This window comes from Haematobia irritans, chromosome 4, assembly GCF_050003625.1.
Source record: "Haematobia irritans isolate KBUSLIRL chromosome 4, ASM5000362v1, whole genome shotgun sequence".
Classification (NCBI taxonomy): domain Eukaryota; kingdom Metazoa; phylum Arthropoda; class Insecta; order Diptera; family Muscidae; genus Haematobia; species Haematobia irritans.
This window is the reverse complement of record NC_134400.1, coordinates 184,848,667-184,875,490: the sequence shown is the minus strand read 5'-3', so window position 1 is coordinate 184,875,490 and position 26,824 is coordinate 184,848,667. Positions and strand designations below refer to the sequence as shown.

At 31.6% G+C, this 26,824-nt stretch overlaps 1 protein-coding gene across 1 annotated transcript; it reads left to right on the top strand.

The window, feature by feature from the left end:
- Nucleotides 1–730: 730 nt before the first annotated feature.
- LOC142235231 (G-protein coupled receptor Mth2-like) lies at nucleotides 731–25,551 on the top strand. Its single transcript, XM_075306495.1, has 7 exons — nucleotides 731–1,129; nucleotides 8,108–8,240; nucleotides 16,148–16,345; nucleotides 16,411–16,602; nucleotides 17,079–17,217; nucleotides 25,048–25,233; nucleotides 25,315–25,551. The coding sequence occupies exons 1-7, from the start codon at nucleotides 797–799 to the stop codon at nucleotides 25,373–25,375; spliced, it is 1,242 nt and encodes a 413-aa protein (XP_075162610.1). The 5' UTR covers nucleotides 731–796; the 3' UTR covers nucleotides 25,376–25,551.
- Nucleotides 25,552–26,824: the final 1,273 nt, after the last annotated feature.

Sequence of the window (26,824 nt, the reverse complement as noted above, 5' to 3'; positions counted from 1 at the left end):
CGCAAGCCAAATTTGGGGGTCCGTTTATATGGGGGCTATACGTAAAAGTGGACCGATATTGACCAATTTCTGCATGGTTGTTAGAGACCATATACAAACACCATGTACCAAATTTCAGCCGGATCGGATGAAATTTGCTTCTCTTAGAGCAATCGCAAACCAAATTTGGGGGTCTGTTTATATGGGGGCTATACGTAAAAGTGGACCGATATGGCCCATTTGCAATACCGTCCGACCTACATCAATAACAACTACTTGTGCCGAGTTTCAAGTCGATAGGTTGTTTCGTTCGGAAGTTAGCGTGATTTCAACAGACGGACGGACGGACATTCTCAGATCGACTCGGAATTTCACCACAACCCAGAATATATATATACTTTATGGGGTCTTAGAGCAATATTTCGATGTGTTACAAACGGAATGACAAAGTTAATATACCCCCATCCTATGGTGGAAGGTATAAAAATAATTTTTGGCCATTTGTTGATAAAATTTTTAATTTTTTCAATGAGAAGGAAAAACTGTAAAAGAAGTAAAACGTTTTCTTTAGTTTTTTTTTTCGTGTACAAAATAATAATAAATGACATAGTTTTCTTACTACAAATTCTTAAGGGGATTTTTATTTTGTAACTATTTCTGTGCTGCTTTCTTATTGTGGTCCTTGCGGTTTTTGTATTCATGTGATTGAAATGATTTAGTCATAGTCAAGTCGATTGAATAGAATCATTATTCGAAATTATATCTCTTTCGCAATGTATCACGGATTACAAGCTTCAAAATATCAGTGAATTGAAAAATGTCTTTAGCCATCTACTATGGTCTCAAGGTGTTTACTGTGCTAACTGTGTTTCTCATCAAATTGGTATCATCTCGTGATATTTGCCATGGCGATGAAACACTGTGCATAAAATCATGTTGTAATTCAACAGATTTCTATCGCATAAATCCAGAGAAATGTCATCTAACATGGAAATATTTCAATCTCTCATTGGAATCGAAGCTGAATGTTTTCAATGGAAATCATCGGTATATGAATCTTTTGGTGAAATTTTGGCATGATGTTAGTGTACCTTGTTTGCGTTCGGAAGATGTCGCCTTTTCCTGGTATGATGCACATTTAGATGTTAAGGTGAGTTGGTTGTAAGGATATAGACACGAATGGCTGTGAAAATCTAGGCGGGGCGAAACTTAGGTACCCTCCACCATAGATTGCATACTAAACATGATACTGAAGATAGTACTATTCAACCAAATTTGGTACGCTTAACGATACTATTAAACGTACTCCTTGTGCAAAATTTGAAGCAAATCAGGGCAAAACTCTGGCTTTTGTGGCCATATAAGTTCAAATCAGACGATTTGAACTTATATGGCCTCAAATATATGGGAGCTATATCTAAATCTGAAACGATTGGCTGATATTTTGCATATCTTACGAAAGCCCCAAAATATTTGGCTGCCCGAAATTTTGAGAAAATACGTTGATAAATACGTCAATTATGACCAGATCGGTGATAAATATATATGGCAGCTATATCTAAATCTGAACCGATTTTTTTCAAAATCAATAGCGATTGTCTCTGAGTCAATGTAAAACTCTGTGGCAAATTTGAGGACGATCGGACTTAAACTGCGAGCTGTACTTTGCACACACAATTACATATACAGACAGACAGACGGACATCGCTAAATCGACTCAGAATTTAATTCTAAGACGATCGGTATACTAAACGATGGGTCTCAGACTTTGCCACCTTTGCACAAACTTATTACACCCTGTACCTCAGTAGTGGTGAAGGGTATAAAAATAGTTGATATTTACTCATAAAATTTAATTTTTATACCCTGCGCTACACTGTGGAACAGGGTATTATAAGTTAGTGCATATGTTTGCAACACCCAGAAGGAGACGAGATAGACACATGGTGTCTTTGGCAATAATGCTTAGGGTGGGTCCCTGAGTCGATATAACCATGTCCGTCTGTCCGTCCGTCTGTCTGTGAACACATTTTTATGATCAAAGTCTAGGTCGCAATTTAAGTCCAATCGCCTTCAAATTTGGCACATGTTCCTAATTTGGGTCAGAACAGAACCCTATTGATTTTGGAAGAAATCGGTTCAGATTTAGATATAGCTCCCATATATATCTTTCGCCCGATATGGACTAATACGGTCCCAGAAGCCAGAGTTTTATACCGATTTGCTTCAAATTTTGTACAAACATAACACTTAGACGTGTAGTCAAGTGTGCAAAATTTGATTGAAATCGGAACAGATTTAGATATAGCTCCCATATATATCATTCGACCGATTTACACTCATATGACCACAGAGGCCAATTGTTAACTCCGATTTAGTTGAAATTTTGCACAGGGAGTGGAATTAGCATTGTTGCTATGCTTGCCAAATTTGGTTGGAATCGGTTCAGATTTAGATATAGCTCCCATATATAGCTTTCGCCCGATTTACACCCATATGACCACAGAGGCCAATTGTTAACTCCGATTTAGTTGGAATTTTGCACAGGGAGTGGAATTAGCATTGTTGCTATGCGTGCCAAATTTGGTTGAAATCGGTTCAGATTTAGATATAGCTCCCATATATATGTTTTTCTGATTTCGACAAAAATGGTCAAAATACTAACATTTTCCTTGTAAAATCGCCACTGCTTAGTCGAAAAGTTGTAAAAATGACTCTAATTCTCCTAAACTTCTAATACATATATATCGAGCGATAAATCATAAATAAACTTTTGCGAAGTTTCCTTAAAATTGCTTCAGATTTAAATGTTTCCAATATTTTATACCCTGCGCCACACTGTGGAACAGGGTATTATAAGTTAGTGCATATGTTTGTAACACCAAGAAGGAGACGAGATAGACACATGGTGTCTTTGGCAATAATGCTCAGGGTGGGTCCCTGAGTCGATAAAACCATGTCCGTCTGTCCGTCCGTCTGTCTGTGAACACATTTTTGTGATCAAAGTCTAGGTCGCAATTTAAGTCCAATCGCCTTCAAATTAGGCACATGTTCCTAATTTGGGTCAAAATAGAACCCTATTGATTTTGGAAGAAATCGGTTCAGATTTAAATATAGCTCCCATATATATCTTTCGCCCGATATGCACTAATATGGACCCAGCAGCCAGAGTTTTATACCGATTTGCTTGAAATTTTGTACAAACATAATACTTAGTCGTATAGTCAAGTGTGCAGAATTTGATTGAAATCGGTTCAGATTTAGATATAGCTCCCATATATATCTTTCGCCAGATATGGACTTATATGGCCCCAGAAGCCAGATTTTTGGCCGAATTTGGTTGAAATTTTGCACTAAGAGTACAATTAGTAGTATAGTCCAGTGTACAAAATTTGATTGAAATCGATTCAGATTTAGATATAGCTCCCATATATATCTTTCGCCCGATATGGACTAATATGGTCCTAAAAGCCAGAGTTTTGGCCCAATTTGGTTGAAATTTTGCACAGGGAGTAGATTTAGCACTGTAGCTATGTGTGCCAAATTTGGTTGAAATCGATTCAGATTTAGATATAGCATCCATACATATCTTTCACCCGATATGGACTAATATGGCCATAGAAGCCAGAGTTTTTGCCCAATTTTTTTGAAATTTGGCACTAGGAGTACAATTAGTAGTGCAGTTAAGTGTGCAGAATTTGATTGAAATCGGTTCAGATTTAGATATAGCTCCCATATATATCTTTCGCCCGATATGGACTAATACGGTCCCAGAAGCCAGAGTTTTACCCCAATTTGATTGAAATTTCGCACTAGGAGTACAATTAGTAGTGTAGTCAAGTGTGCCAAATTTTATTGAAATCGGTTCAGATTTAGATATAGCTCCCATATATATCGTTCGCCCGATTTACACTCATATGACCACAGTGGCCAATCTTTTACTCCGATTTAATTGAAATTTTGCACAGGGAGTAGAATTAGCATTGTAGCTATGCGTGCCAAATTTGGTTGAAATCGGTTCAGATTTAGATATAGGTCCCATATATATGTTTTTTTGATTTCGACAAAAATGGTCAAAATACCAACATTTTCCTTATTTAATGGCCACTGCATAGTCGAAAAGTTGTAAAAATGAATCTAATTTTTTTAAACTTCTAATACATATGTATCGAGCGATAAATCATAAATAAACTTTTGCGAAGTTTCCTTAAAATTGCTTCAGATATAAATGTTTCCCATATTTTTTACTAACATTGTGTTCCACCCTAGTGCATTAGCCGACTTAAATTTTGAGTCAATAGATTTTGTAGAAGTCTATCAAATTCTGTCCAGATCGAGTGATATTTAAATGTATGTATTTGGGACAAACCTTTATATATAGCCCCCAACACATTTAACGGATGTGATATGGTATCGAAAATATAGATCTACAAAGTGGTGCAGGGTATAATATAGTCGGCCCCGCCCGACTTTAGACTTTCCTTACTTGTTGTAATTGAAGACATTTCAATTTAAAATTTAATTGGATCAATTAATTTGGTGATTGAATCAGAGAAAAAATTGTGTGTGGAATCCACAAGTGAATATCCTTAGAGGCTTCCAGCAGATAAACGTGAATACATCTTTTGGTTTTCGTACCATGATTGTAATACTGGCAATGTTTCATCGCGTCCAAAGAGTGAAAAAAAATGCTACAAACACCGGAAATAATCCGAAAAATGAAGAGCAGACTTGACCGATATGAGTTGAACATATCACGATTACGAATGCAAAACATAATGAAAACTCAGCTTGGGCAAATACCATTGAAGTTCCAAAAAGGGCAAGAATTCTCTAATGCCAAAAAAAAAAAAAACAACAAAAAAAACAATTGGACTGTAAGGGCCCAGTATCTAATTACCATGTTTGGATTTTTCCGGTGGGAAGCCTTTCCAGATGTAGCAGTTTGTAACAAACAAAATGATGGGGGGATGGACGAAATTGAAAAACAATAAAGGGATTTATAATGTTAGAAACTTTTTTTATCATTTTATTTGGTTATAGATGCAATATGGCATTAGGAACATCTGAACTTGTTTTACCTCATGAAATACATGAGGGTGTACTTTTGCGTACATTCCCAAAAGTATTCATCGATTCGATTGCGGAATTACCAGCCACCAGACTATTGCATTTTGTATCAATATAGACTTTGTTTAAACTTTTCGGTCAATTCTGCCAATTATCGGTATCCAATAAAATTACAGAGGTTGCTAAAACAAGCTCTAATTGCTTTTTGTACAAACCAGCATGATCGCCACAAGGGAATCTATTTATACAAAGACATTAGTCGCGTCCATCACTCCAGGTATGCTTCCCTAATACCTAAATATTTCTATATTGCCGAAGTGTCTGTTGGAGTGTCTTCAACAGAAATAACTTTAATGAGTCATAATTTGTATATGACAAAGTTAATATACCCCCCATCCTATGGTGGAGGGATAGGAAGGGGGGTAAATTAACTTTGTCATTCCATTTGTAACACATCGAAATATTGCTCTAAGACCCCATAAAGTATATATATTCTGGGTCGTGCTGAAATTTTGAGTCGATCTAAGCATGTCCGTCCGACAGTCTGTTGAAATCACGCTAACTTCCGAACGAAACAAGCTATCGACTTGAAACTTGGCACAAGTAGTTGTTATTGATGTAGGTCGAATGGTATTGCAAATGGGCAATATCGGTTCACTTTTACGTATAGCCCCCATACAAATCGATCCCCAGATTTGGCTTGCGGAGCCTCTAAGAGAAGCATGTTTCATCCGATCTGGCTGAAATTTGGTACATGATGTTGGTATATGGTCTCTAACAACCATGCAAAAATTGGTCCACATCGTTTCATAATTATATATAGCCCCCATATAAACCGATCCCTCGATTTGGCTTGTGGAGCCTCAAAGAGAAGCAAATTTCATTTAATCAGGCTGAAATTTGATACATGATGTTGGAATATGGTCTCTAACAACCATGCAAAAATTGGTCCACATCGGTCCATAATTATATATAGCCCTCATATAAACCGATCCCCAGATTTGATTTGCAGAGCCTCAAAGAGAAGCAAATCTCATCCAATCAGGCTGAAATTTGGTACATGATGTTAGAATATGGTTTCTAACAACCATGCCAGAATTTGTCCATATCGGTCTATAATTACATATAGAGCCCCCATATAAACCGATCCCCAGATTTGGCTTGTGGAGCCTCAAAGAGAAGCATATTTCATCCGATCCGGCTGAAATTTGCTATATGATGTTGGTATATGGTCTCTAATAACCATGCAGAAATTGGTCCACATCGGTCCATAAATATATGTAGGCCCCATATATACCGATCCCCAGATTTGGCTTGTGGAGCCTCAAAGAGAAGCAAATTTCATCCGATCCGGCTGAAATTTGGTACATGATGTTGGTATATGGTCTCTAACAACCATGCGGAAATTGGTCCACATCGGTCCATAAATATATGTAGGCCCAATATAAACCGATCCCCAGATTTGATTTGCGGAGCCTCAAAGAGAAGCAAATTTCATTTAATCAGGCTGAAATTTGGTACATGATGTTGGTATATGGTCTCTAACAACCATGCAGAAATTGGTCCATATTGGTATATAATTATATATAGCCCCCATATAAACCGATCCCCAGATTTGGCTTGTGGAGCCTCAAAGAGAAGCAAATTTCATCCGATCCGGCTGAAATTTGGTACATGATGTTGGTATATGGTCTCTAACAACCATGCAGAAATTGGTCCACATCGGTCCATAAATATATGTAGGCCCCATATAAACCGATCCCCAGATTTGAACTCCGGAGCCCCTTGGAAGAGCAAATTTCATTCGATCCGGTTGAAATTTCATACGTGGGCTCTCTAACAACCATGCAGAAATTGGTCCACATCGGTCCATAAATATATGTAGGCCCCATATAAACCGATCCCCAGATTTGATTTGCGGAGCCTCAAAGAGAAGCAAATTTCATTTAATCATACTGAAATTTGGTACATGATGTTGGTATATGGTCTCTAACAACCATGCCCGAATTGGTCCACATCAGTCTATAATTATATATAGCCCCCATATAAACTGATCCCTAGATTTTACCTCCGGAGCCTTTTGAAAAAGCAAAATTATCCGATCCGGTTGAAATTTGGTACATTTCGCTATCGGCCATACGATAACAACCATGCCAACATTGGTCCGTATCGATTTATATTATATATAGCCCCCAAATAAACCGATCCCCAATCACAGAAAAATCACGATTGCCACTCGAGCCAAAAATAATCTACCAAAATTGTTTTGTCATAGAAAATTTTGTCAAAGTTTTATATTTCTATAGAAAATTTTGTCAACATTTTATATCTTTAGGAAATTTTGTCAAAATATAATTTCTATAGAAAATTTTTTCAAAAATTTATTTCTATAGAAAATTTTGTCAAAATAATATTTCCATAGAAAATTTTGTCAGAATTTTATATCTGTAGAAAATTTTGTCAAAATGTTATTTCTATAGAAAATTTATGAAGCATTTCATAGTTGGAGAGGAGTATTTTGCAAAATCTTCCAAAACATCAAGAATGCTACCAATCTACCAAACAGTTAAAAATCTGCAATTTTTGGTAGACTCGTGTTCATAATTGTATATAGCCCCCATATAAAGCGACCCCCATATTTCAATTCTGGCTCTATAATTACAGCACAAAAGTTCATATCGGTTCGTAATTATTTCTTCCATATATATACGATCAAGAACTGAATATATACGTATTTAATTGACCTTTCTTTTGTCTACTATATATCCCCCATGGACTAACTTACAGTTTAGAAGATGATGTTAAGAAGTTTTAAGATGCCTTGCCATCGGCCGAAACCCAAGTAATTTAATTGTGGATGACCGTCTTTAGTAGAAGTTTCTACGCAATCCATTGTGGAGGATACATAAGATTCGGCCTGGCCGAACTTACGGCCGTATACATTTGTTTAGGTCTCAATTAGTAAATATAGTATATGCAACTTCCTATGGTGGAGGATCATAATTAAATTTTTATATCTTTCTCTCACAAATATGATTTTTTTCTCCTTTTCTCAAAGAATTCATCTCATATTCCTGATTATTGCTTTAGACGTCAGTACAACAATAAAACTCATCAATATGATTTAATACCACTAAATTGTGCCACCGAATATACATGGTATCGTTACTCTAGATATGTTATCATCTCTGGTAAGTATTTTCAAAGACTTTCTAAACAGGCAATACAAACAAACGCCCATCTTCAATCAATCGTCTGTTTTGTGTTCTTTGGATCAAGAAATATTATTTTTACTTGGATCCACAGATTTTGACTTTCCCTTAACCCTCTAATGCCCCATTTTTTTTGCCAGCTGACTAAATTTTCAATGTTGACGACATAAAAGCAAGAGAACTAAGCAAGAAAAATTTAAACAGTAAAATTCAGCATATGCTGCAAAGCCTCTTGAATAGTTTCAAATAAGTTTTCTTTTTGTTTTGCACATTTTTGTTGTCTTAAGGTGTGTTTTACTAAAAGCTTCCTTATTATATGAAGTCCACCTAAAGGCGGGCTTGGGCATTAGAGGATTAAAGATTTTGGTGATGATACCGAGCCAAAGATGCGGCTTTTTTGCAGGATGCTAGTTTAGGCTCTAAAAAATTTTAAATTTAGGTTGCATAATCTTTCATATTAGGTCAATATTTTTTTTTAGTGTAGAGACATTATTCCATCGGTGTAAGAATTTTCTGGTTTCTCACCAAAAAACTGCGACAAGTTTTCTCTTCCAACAAACTTTACTGCATGAAAGGAAGTTCGGCTTTGATCGAAACGAATGGAAGTCCAATGACGACGACCAAAGCGATTTGCCTCTTTCATATCAAAATTTCGAGAACGGAAGAGAACTGATACCGCACGTCTTCGTTAACTTTACAAATTTCATTCCTAGCTAGATTGACATTCTTTTTTATACCCTCCACCATAGGATGGGGAGTATATTAATTTGTCATTCCGTTTGTAACACATCGAAATATTGCTCTAAGACCCCATAAAGTATATATATATATTCTGGGTTGTAGTGAAATTCTGAGTCGATCTAAGCATGTCCCTCCCTCCGTCCGTCCGTCCGTCCGTCTGTTGAAATTCCGCTAACTTCCGAACGAAACAAGCTATTGACTTGAAACTTGGCACAAATAGTTGTTTTTTATGTAGGTCGGATGGTATTGCAAATGGGCCATACCGGTCCACTTTTACGTATAGCCCCCATACAAACGGACCCCCAAATTTGGTTTGCGGATCCTCTAAGAGAAGCAAATTTCATTCGATCCGGCTGAAATTTGGTACATGGTGTTAGTATACGGTCTCTAACAACCATACAAAAATTGGTCCACATCGGTCTATCATTATATATAGCCCCCATATAAACCGATCCCTAGATTTGGCTTTCGGAGGCTCTAAGAGAAGCAAATTTCATCCGATCCGGCTGACATTTGGTACATGGTGTTAGTATATGGTCTCTAACAACTATGCAAAAATTGGTCCACATCTGTCAATAATTTTATATAGCCCCCATATAAACCGATCCCCAGATTTGACCTCCGGAGCCTCGTGGATGAGAAAAATTCATCCGATTCGTTTGAAATTTGGCACATGGTGTTAGTATATGGTATCTAACAACCATGCAGGAATTGGTCCATATCGGTCCATAAATATATGTAGCCCCCATATAAACCGATCCCCCGATTTGACCTCCGGAGCCCTTTGGAAGAGCAAAATTCACCCGATCCGGTTGAAATTTGGTACATGGTGTTAGGTTAGGTTAGGTGGCAGCCCGATGTATCAGGCTCACTTAGACTATTCAGTCCATTGTGATACCACATTGGTGAACTTCTCTCTTATCACTGAGTGCTGTCCGATTCCATGTTAAGCTGAATGACAAGGGACCTCCTTTTTATAGCCGAGTCCGAACGGCGTTCCACATTGCAGTGAAACCACTTAGAGAAGCTTTGAAACACACAGAAATGTCACCAGCATTACTGAGGTGGGATAATTCACCGCTGAAAAACTTTTTGGTGTTCGGTCGAAGCAGGAATCGAACCCACGACCTTGTGTATGCAAGACGGGCATGCTAACCATTGCACCACAGTGGCTCCCGTGGTGTTAGTATATCGTCTTTAACACCCATTCAAAAACTGGTCCATATCGGTCAATAATTCTATGTAGCCTCCATTTAAACCGATCCCCAGATTTGGAGACCCTTGGAAGAGAAAAATTCATCCGATCCAGTTGAAATTTGGTACGTTGTGAAATTTGGTACATTGCGCTAGTATATGGCCGCTAACAACCATGCCAAACTTGGTCCATATCGGTCTATAGCCGATCCCCAAAAAAAAAAATCTACCAAAATTTTATTTCTATAGAAAATTTTGTCAAAATTTTATTTCTATAGAAAATTTTGTCAAAATTTTAATTCTATAGAAAATTTTGTCAAAATTTTATGTCTATAGAAAATTTTGTCAAAATTTTATTTCTATAGAAAATTTTGTTAAAATTTTACTTCTATAGAAAATTTTGCCAAAATTTTATTGCTATAGAAAATTTTGTCAAAATTTTATTTCTATAGAAAATTTTGTCAAAATTTTATTTCTATAGAAAATTTTGTAAAAATTTTATGTCTATAGAAAATTTTGTCAAAATTTTATTTCTATAGAAAATTTGGTTAAAATTTTATTTCTGTAGACAATTTTGTCAAAATTTTATTTCTATAGAAAATTTTGTCAACATTTTATGCCTATAGAAAATTTTGTCAAACTGAATTATATACGTATTTGATCGATATTTATACCCTTCACCACTACTGTGGTACAGGGTATAATAAGTTTGTGCATTTGTATGTAACGCCAAGAAGGAGTAATCATAGACCAACCTTTTAGTATACGGATCGGCTTAGAATTAAATTCTGAGTCGATTTAGCGATGTCCGTCTGTCTCTCTGTCTGTCTGTCTGTCCGTCTGTCTGTTGATGTATTTTTGTGTGCAAAGTACAGCTCGCAGTTTTAGTCCGATTGTCCTAAATTTTGGTATAGGTACCTGTTTCGGCTCAAAGACGATCCCTATTGATTTTGGAAAAAATCGGTTCAGATTTAGATATAGCTGCCATATATATTTTTCACCGATCTGGTCATAATTGGCGTGTATATCAACCGATCTTCCTCAAATTCCGTACATCCGTATATTTTATGGGTCTCGAAAAACTTGCAAAATATCAGCCAAATCGGTTCAGATTTAGATATAGCTCCCATATATAACTTTCGCTTGATTTACACTCATTTGCCCACAGAGGCCAATTTTTAACTCCGATTTACTTGAAATTTTGCACAGGGAGTATAATTAGCATTGTAACTATGCGTGCCACATTTGGGTGAAATCGGTTCAGATTTGGATATATCTCCCATATATAGCTTTCGCCCGATTTACACTCATATGACCACAGAGGCAAATTTTTAACTCCGATTTAGTTGAAATTTTGCACAGGGAGTATAATTAGCATTGTAACTATGCGTGCCACATTTGGGTGAAATCGGTTCAGATTTGGATATATCTCCCATATATAGCTTTCGCCCGATTTACACTCATATGACCACAGAGGCAAATTTTTAACTCCGATTTACTTGAAATTTTACACAGGAAGTAGAATTGGCATTGTAGCTATGCGTGCCAAATTTGGTTGAAATCGGTTCAGATTTAGATATATCTCCCATATATAGCTTTCGCCCGATTTACACTCATATGACCACAGAGGCAAATTTTTAACTCCGATTTACTTGAAATTTTACACAGGAAGTAGAATTAGCATTGTTGCTATGCGTGCCAAATTTGGTTGAAATCGGTTCAGATTTAGATATAGCTCCCATATATATGTTTTTTCTGATTTCGACAAAAATGGTCAAAATACCAACATTTTCCTTGTAAAATCGCCACTGCTTAGTCGAAAAGTTGTAAAAATGACTCTAATTTCCTAAACTTCTAATACATATATATCGAGCGATAAATCATAAATAAACGTTTGCAAAGTTTCCTTAAAATTGCTTCAGATTTAAATGTTTCCTATATTTTTTTACTAACATTGTGTTCCACCCTAGTGCATTAGACGACTTAAATTTTGAGTCTATAGATTTTGTAGAAGTCTATCTAATTCGGTCCAGATCGAGTGATATTTAAATGTATATATTCGGGACAAACTTTATATATAGAACCCAACACATTTGACGGATGTGATATGGTATCGAAAATTTAGATCTACAAAGTGGTGCAGGGTATAATATAGTCGGCCCCACCCGACTTTAGACCTTCCTTACTTGTTTTTGATTTAATATATACCACGTATGGATTTACATACAATTTAGAAGACGGTGGTAGGAGGTTTTAAGATACCTTGCCATCGACAAGCGTTACCGCAACTTAAGTAATTCGATTGTGGATGGCAGTGTTTAGAAGATGTTTCTACGCAATCCATGGTGGAGGGTACATATGCTTCGGCCTGGCCGAACTTACGGCCAGTATATACTTGCTTGGTTTAATATATACCCCGTATGGGCTAACTTACAATTGAGAAGAGGTTAAGAAGTGTTAAGATACCTTGCCATCGGCAAGTGTTACCGCAACCCAAGTAATTCGATTGTGGATGACAGTCTTTAGTAGAAGTTTCTACGCAATCCATGGTGGAGGGTACATAAGATTCGGCCTGGCCGAACTTACGGCCGTATATACTTCTTTTTATTTAATAAAATAATTTCAAGCTATGTTAGAGCGATTTTCTTCATTATTTTCGGGAGCCACCGTGGTGTAATGGTTAGCATGCCCATCTTGCATATACAAAGTCGTGGGTTCGATTCCTGCTTCGACCGAACACCAAAAAGTTTTTCAGCGGTGGATTATCCCATCTCAGTAATGCTGGTGACATTTCTGAGGGTTTCTAAGCTTCTCTAAGTGGTTTCACTGCAATGTGTAATGCCGTTCGGACTCGGCTATTAAAGGAGGTCCATTGTCATTGAGCTTAACATGGAATCGGACAGCACTCAGTGATAAGAGGGAAGTCCACCAATGGGGTAAAGGATGATACGGTCAAAATTTGGTCAAGGGAAAACGCGTGTAAATCGGTGAAATCGTTTATTTAAAAAATCAAATTAAATTTCTTTTTCAAGTTCAATTAGTATAAAATTCAGGAAAAATATTCAGTTAGGCTTTCGCTTTTCCAAATCCGAATTGCCGGGCCTGACGCTTGACACCTGCCATCAGATTTTGTACAGCCACCTTGTCCTCCTTCTTCGCCGCAGAAAACCAGTTTGCCTTGAACTGCTGCTCGTCCTTAGCAGGTTTTTGGTCTTCTTTAGGTTCCGCTTGACAATAGCCCAGTATTTCTCAATTGGGCGGAGCTCTGGCGTGTTGGGAGGGTTCTTGTCCTTGGGAACCACCTGCACGTTGTTGGCGGCGTACCACTCCATGGCCTTTTTACCGAATGGCAAGATGCCAAATCCGGCCAAAACAGTACGGAACAACCGTGTTTCTTCAGGAAAGGCAGCAGACGTTTATTCAAACACTCTTTCACGTAAATTTCTTGGTTGACAGTCCCGGAAGCTATGAAAATGCTGGTTTTCAAGCCACAGATACAGATGGCTTGCCAAACCAGATATTTCTTTGCGAACTTTGACAGTTTTATGTGCTTGAAAATATCTGCTACCTTTCCCCTTCCTTTTGCCGTATAAAACTCCTGTCCCGGAAGCTGTTTGTAGTCGGCTTTGACATAGGTTTCGTCGTCCATTACCACGCAGTCAAACTTCGTCAGCATCGTCATGTACAGCCTCCGGGATCGCGCTTTGGCCGTCGTATTTTGTTTATCATCGCGATTTGGAGTCACTAGCTTCTTGTAATTCGATAGTCCGGCTCATTTTTTGGCTCGATGCACGGTTGTAGACGATACACCCAGCTTATTTGCGGCATCTCGGAGAGAGAGGTTAGGGTTTCGCTTGAAACTACCGGCAACTCTCTTTGTCGCCTCAGCGGCTTCCGGTTTTCGATTTCCCCCCGATCCAGACTTCCTGGCTATCGACAAACGTTCCCCATACACTTTAATTACATTTGTAACGGTTGATTTGGCAACTTTTAGCGATAGCTCGGATTTTCGCGCTGAGCGAGCAAAATTTTGATACGCTGCTCTTCTTGCTTGGACGGCATTTTGACAACTGAAGAGTGAATTCCAAAATCAAAAGAGGAGCAACATTCTACATACACACACCTTCAAACTGAGGGGTGTTCAGGTTTTTTAAATGCAAAATTGAAAGAAATACGTCAAGTTTATATTGACCAAATTTTGACCGTATCACCCTTTATCACAGTGGACTGAATAGTCTTAGTGAGCTTGATACATCGGACTGCCATCTAATCTTCATTATTTTCACTCGTAGTTGAACAGCTTTACGAATTTAAAATGTTAGGTACACCCAGAAAAAAGTGCCTTCGAAACTAAAGGAAAAATTTTTCATCAATATAGTTTATCCATTTTATTTCCATTAAGGTAAATTTTTGTGAGAAATAATAAAATTTACTCGTTTCAGTAAAAAAATCCTAAACTGTAAGCAGTTAGGAATAGTTCATTAACTAGAATAAGTCATGGAATTTTACTCATACTATTTTCTTCGCTGGGTATAAGAATTTACTACTGAACAAGAAAATTTTATTCACCGATAACAAAGCATTCGTAAAAATAAACAAAAACCGAACTAAAACCAAGTTTCCTCAAAATTAGTAAAATTTCTTATAAAATGATAATTGCGACTTCCTTTATAATAGAAAGTTTTTCATACATACGAACAACACTTGGCATAGAAAAATATTTTAGTTCATTCGTACTAAGAAGTATGCAATCCTTTCAAAACTTAAGGAAACACACTTGTTAGAATATAGGAAATTTTCCTATATTTCTATTGTCTACCTGTAATCGATACCTGTCATCGCAATCGATGTGTTTGCGCGTGGGTGTAATCGATATGTTTGCGCGTGGGTTGTTTTTTTAGTTGGAATCGCGTTGTTGTGGAAAGATTGTTAAAAAATAATATGGTAAAATAATATAATAAATAACAAATAAAATATATAAAATATTTATTATTTTAAATTAGTGAGAAAAATTTTCGTTTTTTGAAAATAAATCTATCAATGTTCGTGATGGCATATAAAGAAAGAAAACCAGCAGGATAACAACCCTTTCATTTGTCTTCATTTTGGAATCTTCAATTATCAGGTAATATTCAGTGACGCTAACCTTTTGTAACAAAAATGGTTTATGATTTTTTATATTTGTAGGTATTGAAATTGTAAAAGGAGGACAAAATCGCTAGGCAGCAACTTATTAAAAGTGAAAAGTACAAGAAGAAGAAAAAGTGCGTTTTACAGTTGATAATATCACATGGAAATTGGAAACAGCGGAATAATAAACTAATATTTCAAGGAGATTCGATGCTGTTGATTCTTAATAAATATATTCAATATATTAATAAAACATGTCTTTTATTGAAGATAAAATTGCTTATAGAAATAAATAAAATTGTATTTAAAAACGAAGGTAAGCAGTTCTAATTATGAAGTAAAAGTTTTACCACAAATGTGTAAGATTTGTCCATGTGAATGAAAAGATTTCAATAAAATCATTCCATATATGAATTCAAATCAGTTAAATTTTTTCATTCTGTAGTATAGTGGTACATAAATATAGGAAAATGTTAACTAATATATGGAATGCATTATTCCTAATTTCTACGAAAATCACATCGTTCAAACAAATAAAAATGTCTTTGGCGCTATACGAAGTTCAACTTTCTTCACAATGAGTTCATTTTAACTTAAAGAAGGGGTCACTTTTTCTGGGTGTACTTTTCGTAATTTCCACAATATTTTTTATTTCATTTAAAAATGTTCCCATGAAAATATGCAACTATTTTTAGTAAAAACTGTCCTCCTGAAGGTATGCAATTATTTCATTTGGCATATTTTTTATAATACACAAAAGCGTTTACGAGAATATTACCGGATTCACCTAATCATTCGTTCTTGTTTATTTCTCTATTTAGGTTTGATTCTATCTGTATTACTTCTTTTATCAACTATATGCATATATTTGATCATAAAGGATTTGAGAGATAATATGCGTTTGAAAATCTTTATTTGGTATTTGACTTCATTGGTTGTTGCCCATAGTTGTATGATAACCTGTGTCCATATAATCTGGGAATATTATGAAGGATTGAAATTGGTATCCCTCGTTATTGGTTGGTATTTGAAAATGAAGATTTATTGCCTCCCAATAATTAAAGGAGTTTTTTTTATATTTTAGGTTTTCTATCATCTTATTTTTTCATGGCGACATTTCTTTGTATGAGTGTTATTGGCTGTGAAATATGGATAACATTCCGGGAATTGGGACCGGCGAATTCTCTGAGATGTGATCAAAAACGTTATAAAATCTATGCGATTTATGTTTGGAGTGTCCCCATAATTTTCTACACTCTGTTCATGTTGACACTGAGTAAGTTGTTTTAGTTTTTGGAGAAATTCAAATTTGGGGACATCATAAAAATTACGAACAAAATCTTATGGTATGGTTACACTGAAGAAATATTTGGCAAACATATATTTCGAAATTTACTATTATTACACACAAAAAATATCAATTAATTTGATTGTCAATACAATTAAAAATATGTTTAAATTTGAGCTAACAACGTAATTTGTAAATACAATTACGATTTTAGTCACTTTAGCAACCAATTTTGTTATATCAACAAACATTTTGTTATATCAACAAAAATTTTATTGAACTTAAAAATTTTCTATAACAACAATTTATTGTTAGCTCAAAAATTATAATATTATTTTCTGTGTATGTCGAAAATGCTTCTCAAAAAAAGTTTTATTCATCTATCTAGTGTGGCCATATCCTTAGATTTTGATTTTATAGAATATGTTTTCTAACATTTTTTTGTTTGTTTTAATTTTTTTTAGGCAGCATTTGGTCATTTGGTCCTGTGGTCATTATTCTATTTTTAAATCTTTTCATTTTTGTGATAATGTCATTTCAAATATGTATCATACGTTATAATGTGGCCAATCTTAGAGAGGGTGAAAGTATTATCCTACAAACGTAAGTATACATATAACAAGTTCGATTGCACTGTACAAAAAATCTACACTCAAACAAAGTTTGCTTGGATCCAAAGATTTTGAACTTCCCTTAAGAATTTTGGTATTGCCTCCGAGCCAAAGTAATACTCATATAGTTTTAAATCAAGCATCAATAATATAAAAATTAGGATACAGATCTCAATTATCGAATTTATACGGCCGTGAGTGCCCACCTTTCAGAGGTTACACTGTATTTGAAGTGTTTTTATCAATCAATTATTAACTGAAAAATCTAAAGACTTTTCACTTAATAATTGATTGATATAAAGTTTTTTCTTTGTCCAAAAGTCGACAAACTTGTCAATGAAGTCGCTTCGTCCTTATAGTTAACGTGTATCTCAACGATTGTTGTCACAATTGGTAGAATTCTACCAAAAATGGTCGATTTTTTTTAATATTCCTCTCCAACTCAGAGGTACTTCATAAATTTAGAAATATAGAAATAAATTGTTGAAAAAATTTTCTATAGAAATACAATTTTGACAACATTTTCTATAGAAATAAAATTTTGACAAAATTTTCTATAAAAATAAAAATTTGACAAAATTTTCTATAGAAATGTAATGTTGACAAAATTTTCCATACAAATGAAATTTTGACAAAATTTTCTATAGAAATAAAGTTTCGGAAAAAGTTTCTATAGAAATAAAATTTTTACAAAGTTTTCTATAGAAATAAAATTTTGACAAAATTTTCTATAGAAATAAAATTTGGACAAAATTTTCCATAGAAATAAAATTTTAACAAAATTTTCAATATTAGTACAATTTTGATAAAATTTTCTATAGAAATGAAATGTTGACAAAATTTTCTATAGAAGTAAAATGTTGACAACATTTTCTATAGAAATAAAGTTTCGGAAAAAGTTTCTATAGAAATACAATTTTGACAAAATTTTCTATAGAAATAAAATGTTGACAACATTTTCTAAAGAAATAAAATTTTGACAAAATATTCTATAGGAATAAGATTTGGACAAAATTTTCCATAGAAGTAAAATTTTGACAACATTTTCTATAAAAATAAAATTTTGACAAAATTTTCTATTGAAAAGAAATGTTGACAAAATTTTCTATAGAAATAAAATTTTGACAAAATTTTCTATAGAAATAAAATTTTGACAAACATTTTTATAGAAATAAATATTTGACAAAATTTTCCATAGAAATAAAATGTTTACAAAATTTTCTATTGAAATAAAACGTTTACAAAATTTTCTATAAAAATAAAATTTTGACAAAATTTTCTATAGAGATGTAATGTTGACAAAAATTTTCATACAAATGAAATTTTGACAAAATTTTCTATAGAAATAAAATTTTAATAAAATTTTCAATAGTAGTAAAATATTGATAAAATGAATGAAATGTTAACAAAATTTTTGACAAAATTTTCTATAGAAATAAAGTTTTGGAAAAAGTTTCTATAGAAATACAATTTTGACAAAATTTTCTATAGAAATGTTTGCAACATTTTCTAAAGAAATACAATTTTGAAAAAATTTTCTATAGAAATAAGATTTGGACAAAATTTTCCATAGAAATAAAATTTTGACAACATTTTCTATAAAAATAAAATTTTGACAAAATTTTCTATTGAAAAGAAATGTTGACAAAATTTTCTATAGAAATAAAATTTTGACAACATTTTCTATAGAAATAAAATTTGGACAAAATTTTCCATAGAAATAAAATTTTAACAAAATTTTCAATATTAGTACAATTTTGATAAAATTTTCTATAGAAATGAAATGTTGACAAATTTTTCTACAGAAGTAAAATGTTGACAACATTTTCTATAGAAATAAAGTTTCGGAAAAAGTTTCTATAGAAATACAATTTTGACAAAATTTTCTATAGAAATAAAATGTTGACAACATTTTCTAAAGAAATAAAATTTTGACAAAATATTCTATAGGAATAAGATTTGGACAAAATTTTCCATAGAAGTAAAATTTTGACAACATTTTCTATAAAAATAAAATTTTGACAAAATTTTCTATTGAAAAGAAATGTTGACAAAATTTTCTATAGAAATAAAATTTTGACAAAATTTCTATAGAAATAAAATTTTGACAAACATTTTTATAGAAATAAATATTTGACAAAATTTTCCATAGAAATAAAATGTTTACAAAATTTTCTATTGAAATAAAACGTTTACAAAATTTTCTATAAAAATAAAATTTTGACAAAATTTTCTATAGAGATGTAATGTTGACAAAAATTTTCATACAAATGAAATTTTGACAAAATTTTCTATAGAAATAAAATTTTAATAAAATTTTCAATAGTAGTAAAATATTGATAAAATGAATGAAATGTTAACAAAATTTTTGACAAAATTTTCTATAGAAATAAAGTTTTGGAAAGAGTTTCTATAGAAATACAATTTTGACAAAATTTTCTATAGAAATGTTTGCAACATTTTCTAAAGAAATACAATTTTGAAAAAATTTTCTATAGAAATAAGATTTGGACAAAATTTTCCATAGAAATAAAATTTTGACAACATTTTCTATAAAAATAAAATTTTGACGAAATTTTCTATTGAAAAGAAATGTTGACAAAATTTTCTATAGAAATAAAATTTTGACAAAATTTTCTATAGAAATAAAATTTTGACAACATTTTCTATAGAAATAAAATTTGGACAAAATTTTCCATAGAAATAAAATTTTAACAAAATTTTCAATATTAGTACAATTTTGATAAAATTTTCTATAGAAATGAAATGTTGACAAAATTTTCTATAGAAATAAAATGTTGACAACATTTTCTAAAGAAATAAAATTTTGACAAAATATTCTATAGGAATAAGATTTGGACAAAATTTTCCATAGAAGTAAAATTTTGACAACATTTTCTATAAAAATAAAATTTTGACAAAAATTTCTATTGAAAAGAAATGTTGACAAAATTTTCTATAGAAATAAAATTTTGACAAAATTTTCTATAGAAATAAAATTTTGACAAACATTTTTATAGAAATAAATATTTGACAAAATTTTCCATAGAAATAAAATGTTTACAAAATTTTCTATTGAAATAAAACGTTTACAAAATTTTCTATAAAAATACAATTTTGACAAAATTTTCTATAGAGATGTAATGTTGACAAAAATTTTCATACAAATGAAATTTTGACAAAATTTTCTATAGAAATAAAATTTTAATAAAATTTTCAATAGTAGTAAAATTTTGATAAAATGAATGAAATGTTAACAAAATTTTCTATAGAATTAAAATTTTGACAAAATTTTCTATAGAAATAAAGTTTTGGAAAAAGTTTCTATAGAAATACAATTTTGACAAAATTTTCTATAGAAATGTTTGCAACATTTTCTAAAGAAATAAAATTTTGAAAAAATTTTCTATAGAAATAAGATTTGGACAAAATTTTCCATAGAAATAAAATTTTGACAACATTTTCTATAAAAATAAAATTTTGACAAAATTTTCTATTGAAAAGAAATGTTGACAAAATTTTCTATAGAAATAAAATTTTGACAACATTTTCTATAGAAATAAATATTTGACAAAATTTTCCATAGAAATAAAATGTTTACTAAATTTTCTATTGAAATAAAACGTTCACAAAATTTTCTATAAAAATAAAATTTTGACAAAATTTTCTATAGAGATGTAATGTTGACAAAAATTCTCATACAAATGAAATTTTGACAAAATTTTCTATAGAAATAAAATTTTGACAAAATTTTCAATAGTGGTACAATTTTGATAACATTTTCTATAGAAATGAAATGTTGACAAAATTTTCTATAGAATTTAAATTTTGACAACATTTTCTATAGAAATAATGTTTTGGAAAAAATTTCTATAGAAATAAGATTTTGACAAAATTTTCTATAGAAATACAATTTGGACAAAATTTTCCATAGAAATAAAATTTTGACCAAATTTTCTATAGAAATAAAATTTTGACCAAATTTTCTATAGAAATAAAATGTTGACAAAATTTTCTATCGAAATAAAATTTTGACCAAATTTTCTATAGAAATAAAATGTTGACAAAATTTTCTATAGAAATAAAATTTTGACAAAATTTTCTATAAAAATAAAAATTTGACAACATTTTCAATAGAACTAAAATGTTGAAAAAAATTTCTGTAGGAATAAACTTTTGGCAAAATTTTCTATAGAAATAAATTTTTGGCAAAATTTTCTATAAAAATAAAATTTTGACAAAATTTTCTATAGAAATAAAATTTTGACAAAATTTTTCATACAAATAAAATTTTAACAAAATTTTCTATAGTAGTACAATTTTGATAAAATTTTCTATAGAATTAAAATGTTGACAAAATTTTCTATATAATAGAAGTAAAATGTTTACAAAATTTTCTATTGAAATAAAACGTTTACAAAATTTTCTATAAAAATACAATTTTGACAAAATTTTCTATAGAGATGTAATGTTGACAAAAATTTTCATACAAATGAAATTTTGACAAAATTTTCTATAGAAATAAAATTTTAATAAAATTTTTAATAGTAGTAAAATTTTGATAAAATGAATGAAATGTTAACAAAATTTTCTATAGAATTAAAATTTTGACAAAATTTTCTATAGAAATAAAGTTTTGGAAAAAGTTTCTATAGAAATACAATTTTGACAAAATTTTCTATAGAAATGTTTGCAACATTTTCTAAAGAAATAAAATTTTGAAAAAATTTTCTATAGAAATAAGATTTGGACAAAATTTTCCATAGAAATAAAATTTTGACAACATTTTCTATAAAAATAAAATTTTGACAAAATTTTCTATTGAAAAGTAATGTTGACAAAATTTTCTATAGAAATAAAATTTTGACAACATTTTCTATAGAAATAAATATTTGACAAAATTTTCCATAGAAATAAAATGTTTACTAAATTTTCTATTGAAATAAAACGTTCACAAAATTTTCTATAAAAATAAAATTTTGACAAAATTTTCTATAGAGATGTAATGTTGACAAAAATTCTCATACAAATGAAATTTTGACAAAATTTTCTATAGAAATAAAATTTTGACAAAATTTTCAATAGTGGTACAATTTTGATAACATTTTCTATAGAAATGAAATGTTGACAAAATTTTCTATAGAATTTAAATTTTGACAACATTTTCTATAGAAATAATGTTTTGGAAAAAATTTCTATAGAAATAAGATTTTGACAAAATTTTCTATAGAAATAAAATTTGGACAAAATTTTCCATAGAAATAAAATTTTGACCAAATTTTCTATAGAAATAAAATTTTGACCAAATTTGCTATAGAAATAAAATGTTGACAAAATTTTCTATCGAAATAAAATTTTGACCAAATTTTCTATAGAAATAAAATGTTGACAAAATTTTCTATAGAAATAAAATTTTGACAAAATTTTCTATAAAAATAAAAATTTGACAACATTTTCAATAGAACTAAAATGTTGAAAAAATTTTCTGTAGGAATAAACTTTTGGCAAAATTTTCTATAGAAATAAATTTTTGGCAAATTTTCTATAAAAATAAAATTTTGACAAAATTTTCTATAGAAATAAAATTTCGACAAAATTTTTCATACAAATAAAATTTTAACAAAATTTTCTATAGTAGTACAATTTTGATAAAATTTTCTATAGAATTAAAATGTTGACAAAATTTTCTATATAATTAAAATTTTCACAACATTTTCTATAAAAATAAAATTTTCACAAAATTTTCTGTAGAAATAAAATCTAGACAAAGTTTTCTATTGAAATGAAATATAGACAAAATTTTCGATAAAAATAAAATTTTGACAAAATTTTGTATAGAAATAAAATTTTGATAAAATTTTCTATATAATTAAAATGTTGACAAAATTTTCTGTAGAAATAAATTTTTGGCAAAATTTTCTATTGAAATAAAATGTTTACAAAATTTTCTATAAAAACAATATTTTGACAAAATTTTGTATAGAAATGAAATTTTGACAAAATTTTTCACACAAATGAAAAATTTTGATAAAATTTTCTATAGAATTGAAATGTTCTATTGAAATGAAATATTGACAAAATTTTCTATAGAAATAAAATTTTGACAACATTTTCTATAGAAATAACATTTTGACAAAATTTTCTATAAAATAAAATTTTTCAAAATAAGTTTTTTTATGTTTGGTAGTTGTTTGGTAATAATTTCTCCATATTTTGGTACACTGAAAAAAATATTGGCCTAATATGGAAGATTGTGCAACTTAAATTTTAGGACTCGAAATTAACGCAATACTAAGAATAAAATTCTTTAAAATAATGACATTTTAATTAAAAGAAAGTTTATAATCTTTGCTTCAAACATTTTTTTCATTAAATTTAGGACCCAAAGCTTGAAATTGTGCGTCCCTCTGTTTAAGTTGTAGATCTTTGAAGTAAGGCAAATGTTTCTTAAAATAAAGAAACAAAATTTTAATTTAAAGAAATCTTCCTTAACTCAACTGACATATTGAATTTTTAAATTTAAGATAAAAACACTTCAAATATAGGCTAAGAGTTATTTCAAGGATTTGCATCTTTGGTTTAAATTTTTTTTGGCATTAAGAAAACAGTGTTTACTTTGAAGTACTTGGCATAATTTGGATTTTGAAACTGGAATTTGTTTGTACATGTATACCTTTATTAATATATCGCAAACAGAAAATAAAAATTCGATGAATGAGATCTGAGCCACACGCAGGGAAGGAATATGATCACCTCAAACATGTTTCAAGAGCAAAATGTTATTTTTGTATGGTGACCATGTAACATGTTTGTCACTAAAATGTTATTTTCTCGTCAAATATAACCTGCATGCCGAAATCATATACATGATTTGCGAGAAAATAACATGGTTGCGAAAACCATGTTACATGGTCACCACCCAAATATAACATTTTGCTCTTAAAACATGTTTGAGGTGATCATATTTCTTCTCTGGGTGCAGGGAGGTCCGTAGGTTAGGTTAGGTTAAAGTGGCAGCCCGATTAAGATTCATGCTCACTTAGACTATTCAGTTCATTGTGAGGTTTTACGGGAGGTCCGTAAAAAATGTCTTTATTTTAACGAAACCGCAACTTTGGCTCGGAATCAATACCAAAATCCTTAAAGGATGGTCAAAATCTTTGGATCCATGTAAACTTGTTTTTTGAGTGTAGATTTTTTTTCGGCTCGAGTGGCAACCTTGACCTCAACATGAAAGAAAATTTAGTTTGACTAAGAACAACTTAATAATTCAGAAAAATTATTCAAAATTAATGAAATCGTCTTTAAATTTGTTGACGTTTTTTTTTGAACTTCACTACATAACAAAAAGGCTTTAAAAAATACGTCATGTTTTTAAACACTTTATTTTAAAGACGTTTTTTACATGAAACAAAGCATAATTTCTATTTGAAGTCAAGTCTGAATTTGGAAATTTATATAGTTTTAAAGGGCTTTGATAGCATATGAAGAAAAAAATATGAAAAAACGAATAAATTATAATTTGTTTCCCAGAATAAAGTACCCAAAACTCAAATTTAAAAGACAATTTTGTCTTGCATTTGTCCTTATTTTAAATATGTATTTCTTTGGTTTCGGAGTCAATATTAAAATCAATTTTTGGAAGCGGGCATGCCTTTTTTCAGTGTTTGAACCAGGAGCTTAATTTGATTTAGTTTTTCATTCGTTATTTCTGCTGGCAATCTGTTTATTATTTACCACATACACACACACATAGTATATATCAGAGTTTTAATCCGATATCTTCACTATTTAAGTTTTTATTTTCTGGTTTGTCTTTCAGAGCTAAGACCATACTAAGCATGTTCTTCATGATGGGTATACCAAGGATAATATTTTTTGTATTTCTCTATATGAGTAATCTCGCCTACTATATGATCTCCAAATATATTTTTCTATCGATTGAGGCTCCTTTGATTTTCAAATTGTTTGTGCTCAAGTCAAATGTTTGGAATATGCTGAAAAACAGGTTAAGATCATTTGTTAAAGTTATCTTCCAGATATGGGCCTTTGGAAAATATTAATATGTTCTGCTTTATTTTGATTTTAGATTTTTATATAGATATACACGTGCCAGTACCGTAACCGATGATGTTTCTTCGAGTCCATGATTTTTAAGAGGACGTTGCATCCTCAAAAAATCGCTTTCTAATAAACTGTAATGACGATTTTCTATGAAATTTTTTACTAAAAATATATTTTTTTTAATTACAAACAATGAAAAGAGAAAAATAAAATGGTGTACATGTTTTTATTGCTTTGGCAAAGGAAGACAGAGAGAGAGAGAGATAGAGAGAGAGTATCTCATTTAATATGAATAAAACAAGTAAGTAAAGTCTAAAGTCGGGCGGAGCTGACTATATTATACCCTTCACCATTATGTAGACCAAAATTTGTGTTACCATATCAACTCCTTCAAATTTGTTGAGAGTTATTATCAAAATTTATATTCCTTAAGGGTGATACGGTCAAAATTTGGTCAATATAAACTTGACGTATTTCTTTCAATTTTGCATTTAAAAAACCTGAACACCCCTCATTTTGAAGGTGTGTGTGTGTGTGTAGAATGTTGCTCCTATTTTGATTTTGGAATTCACTCTTCAGTTGTCAAAATGCCGTCCAAGCAAGAAGAACAGCGTATCAAAATTTTGCTCGCGCATCGCGAAAATCCGAGATACTCCCACGCAAAGCTGGCAAAATCGCTAAAAGTTGCCAAATCAACCGTTACAAATGTAATTAAAGTGTTTGGGGAACGTTTGTCGACAGCCAGGAAGTCTGGATCGGGGGGAAATCGAAAACCGGAAGCCGCTGAGACGACAAAGAGAGTTGCCGGTAGTTTCAAGCGAAACCCTAACCTCTCTCTCTCTCCGAGATGCCGCAAATAAGCTGGGTGTATCGTCTATAACCGTGTATCGAGCTAAAAAACGAGCCGGACTATCGACTTACAAGAAGGTAGTGACTCCAAATCGCGATGATAAACAAAATACGACGGCCAAAGCACGATCCCGAAGGCTGTACACGACGATGCTGACGAAGTTTGACTGCGTGGTAATGGACGACGAAACCTACGTCAAAGCCGACTACAAGCAGCTTCCGGGACAGGAGTTTTATACGGAAAAAGAAGGGGAAAGGTAGCAGATATTTTCAAGCACATAAAACTGTCAAAGTTCGCAAAGAAATATCTGGTTTGGCAAGCCATCTGTATCTGTGGCTTGAAAAGCAGCATTTTCATAGCTTCCGGGACTGTCAACCAAGAAATTTACGTGAATGAGTGTTTGAATAAACGTCTGCTGCCTTTCCTGTTTTGGCCGGATTTGGCATCTTGCCATTACGGTAAAAAGGCCATGGAGTGGTACGCCGCCAACATTCTACCACATTTCCCCTACTCTGGCGTACATATATATGGGAGCTATATCTAAATATGAACCGATTTTGACCAAATTTGACATGCATAGTTAGAATAATAACCATGTTATCTCAGCAAAAAACGTAAATGGGAAAATAATTTTGGCCTCCGTGATCATATGGGTGTAAATCGGACAAAAGATATATATGGGAGC

Bases quoted from the DNA above. Each gene is read 5' to 3' on its own strand.
- LOC142235231 (XM_075306495.1), top strand. From the start codon at position 797: ATGTCTTTAGCCATCTACTATGGTCTCAAGGTGTTTACTGTGCTAACT. The intron at 16,603-17,078 runs GTAAGTTGTTTT...AATTTTTTTTAG, and splicing joins TCTGTTCATGTTGACACTGA to GCAGCATTTGGTCATTTGGT. The intron at 17,218-25,047 runs GTAAGTATACAT...TTTGTCTTTCAG, and splicing joins GAAAGTATTATCCTACAAAC to AGCTAAGACCATACTAAGCA.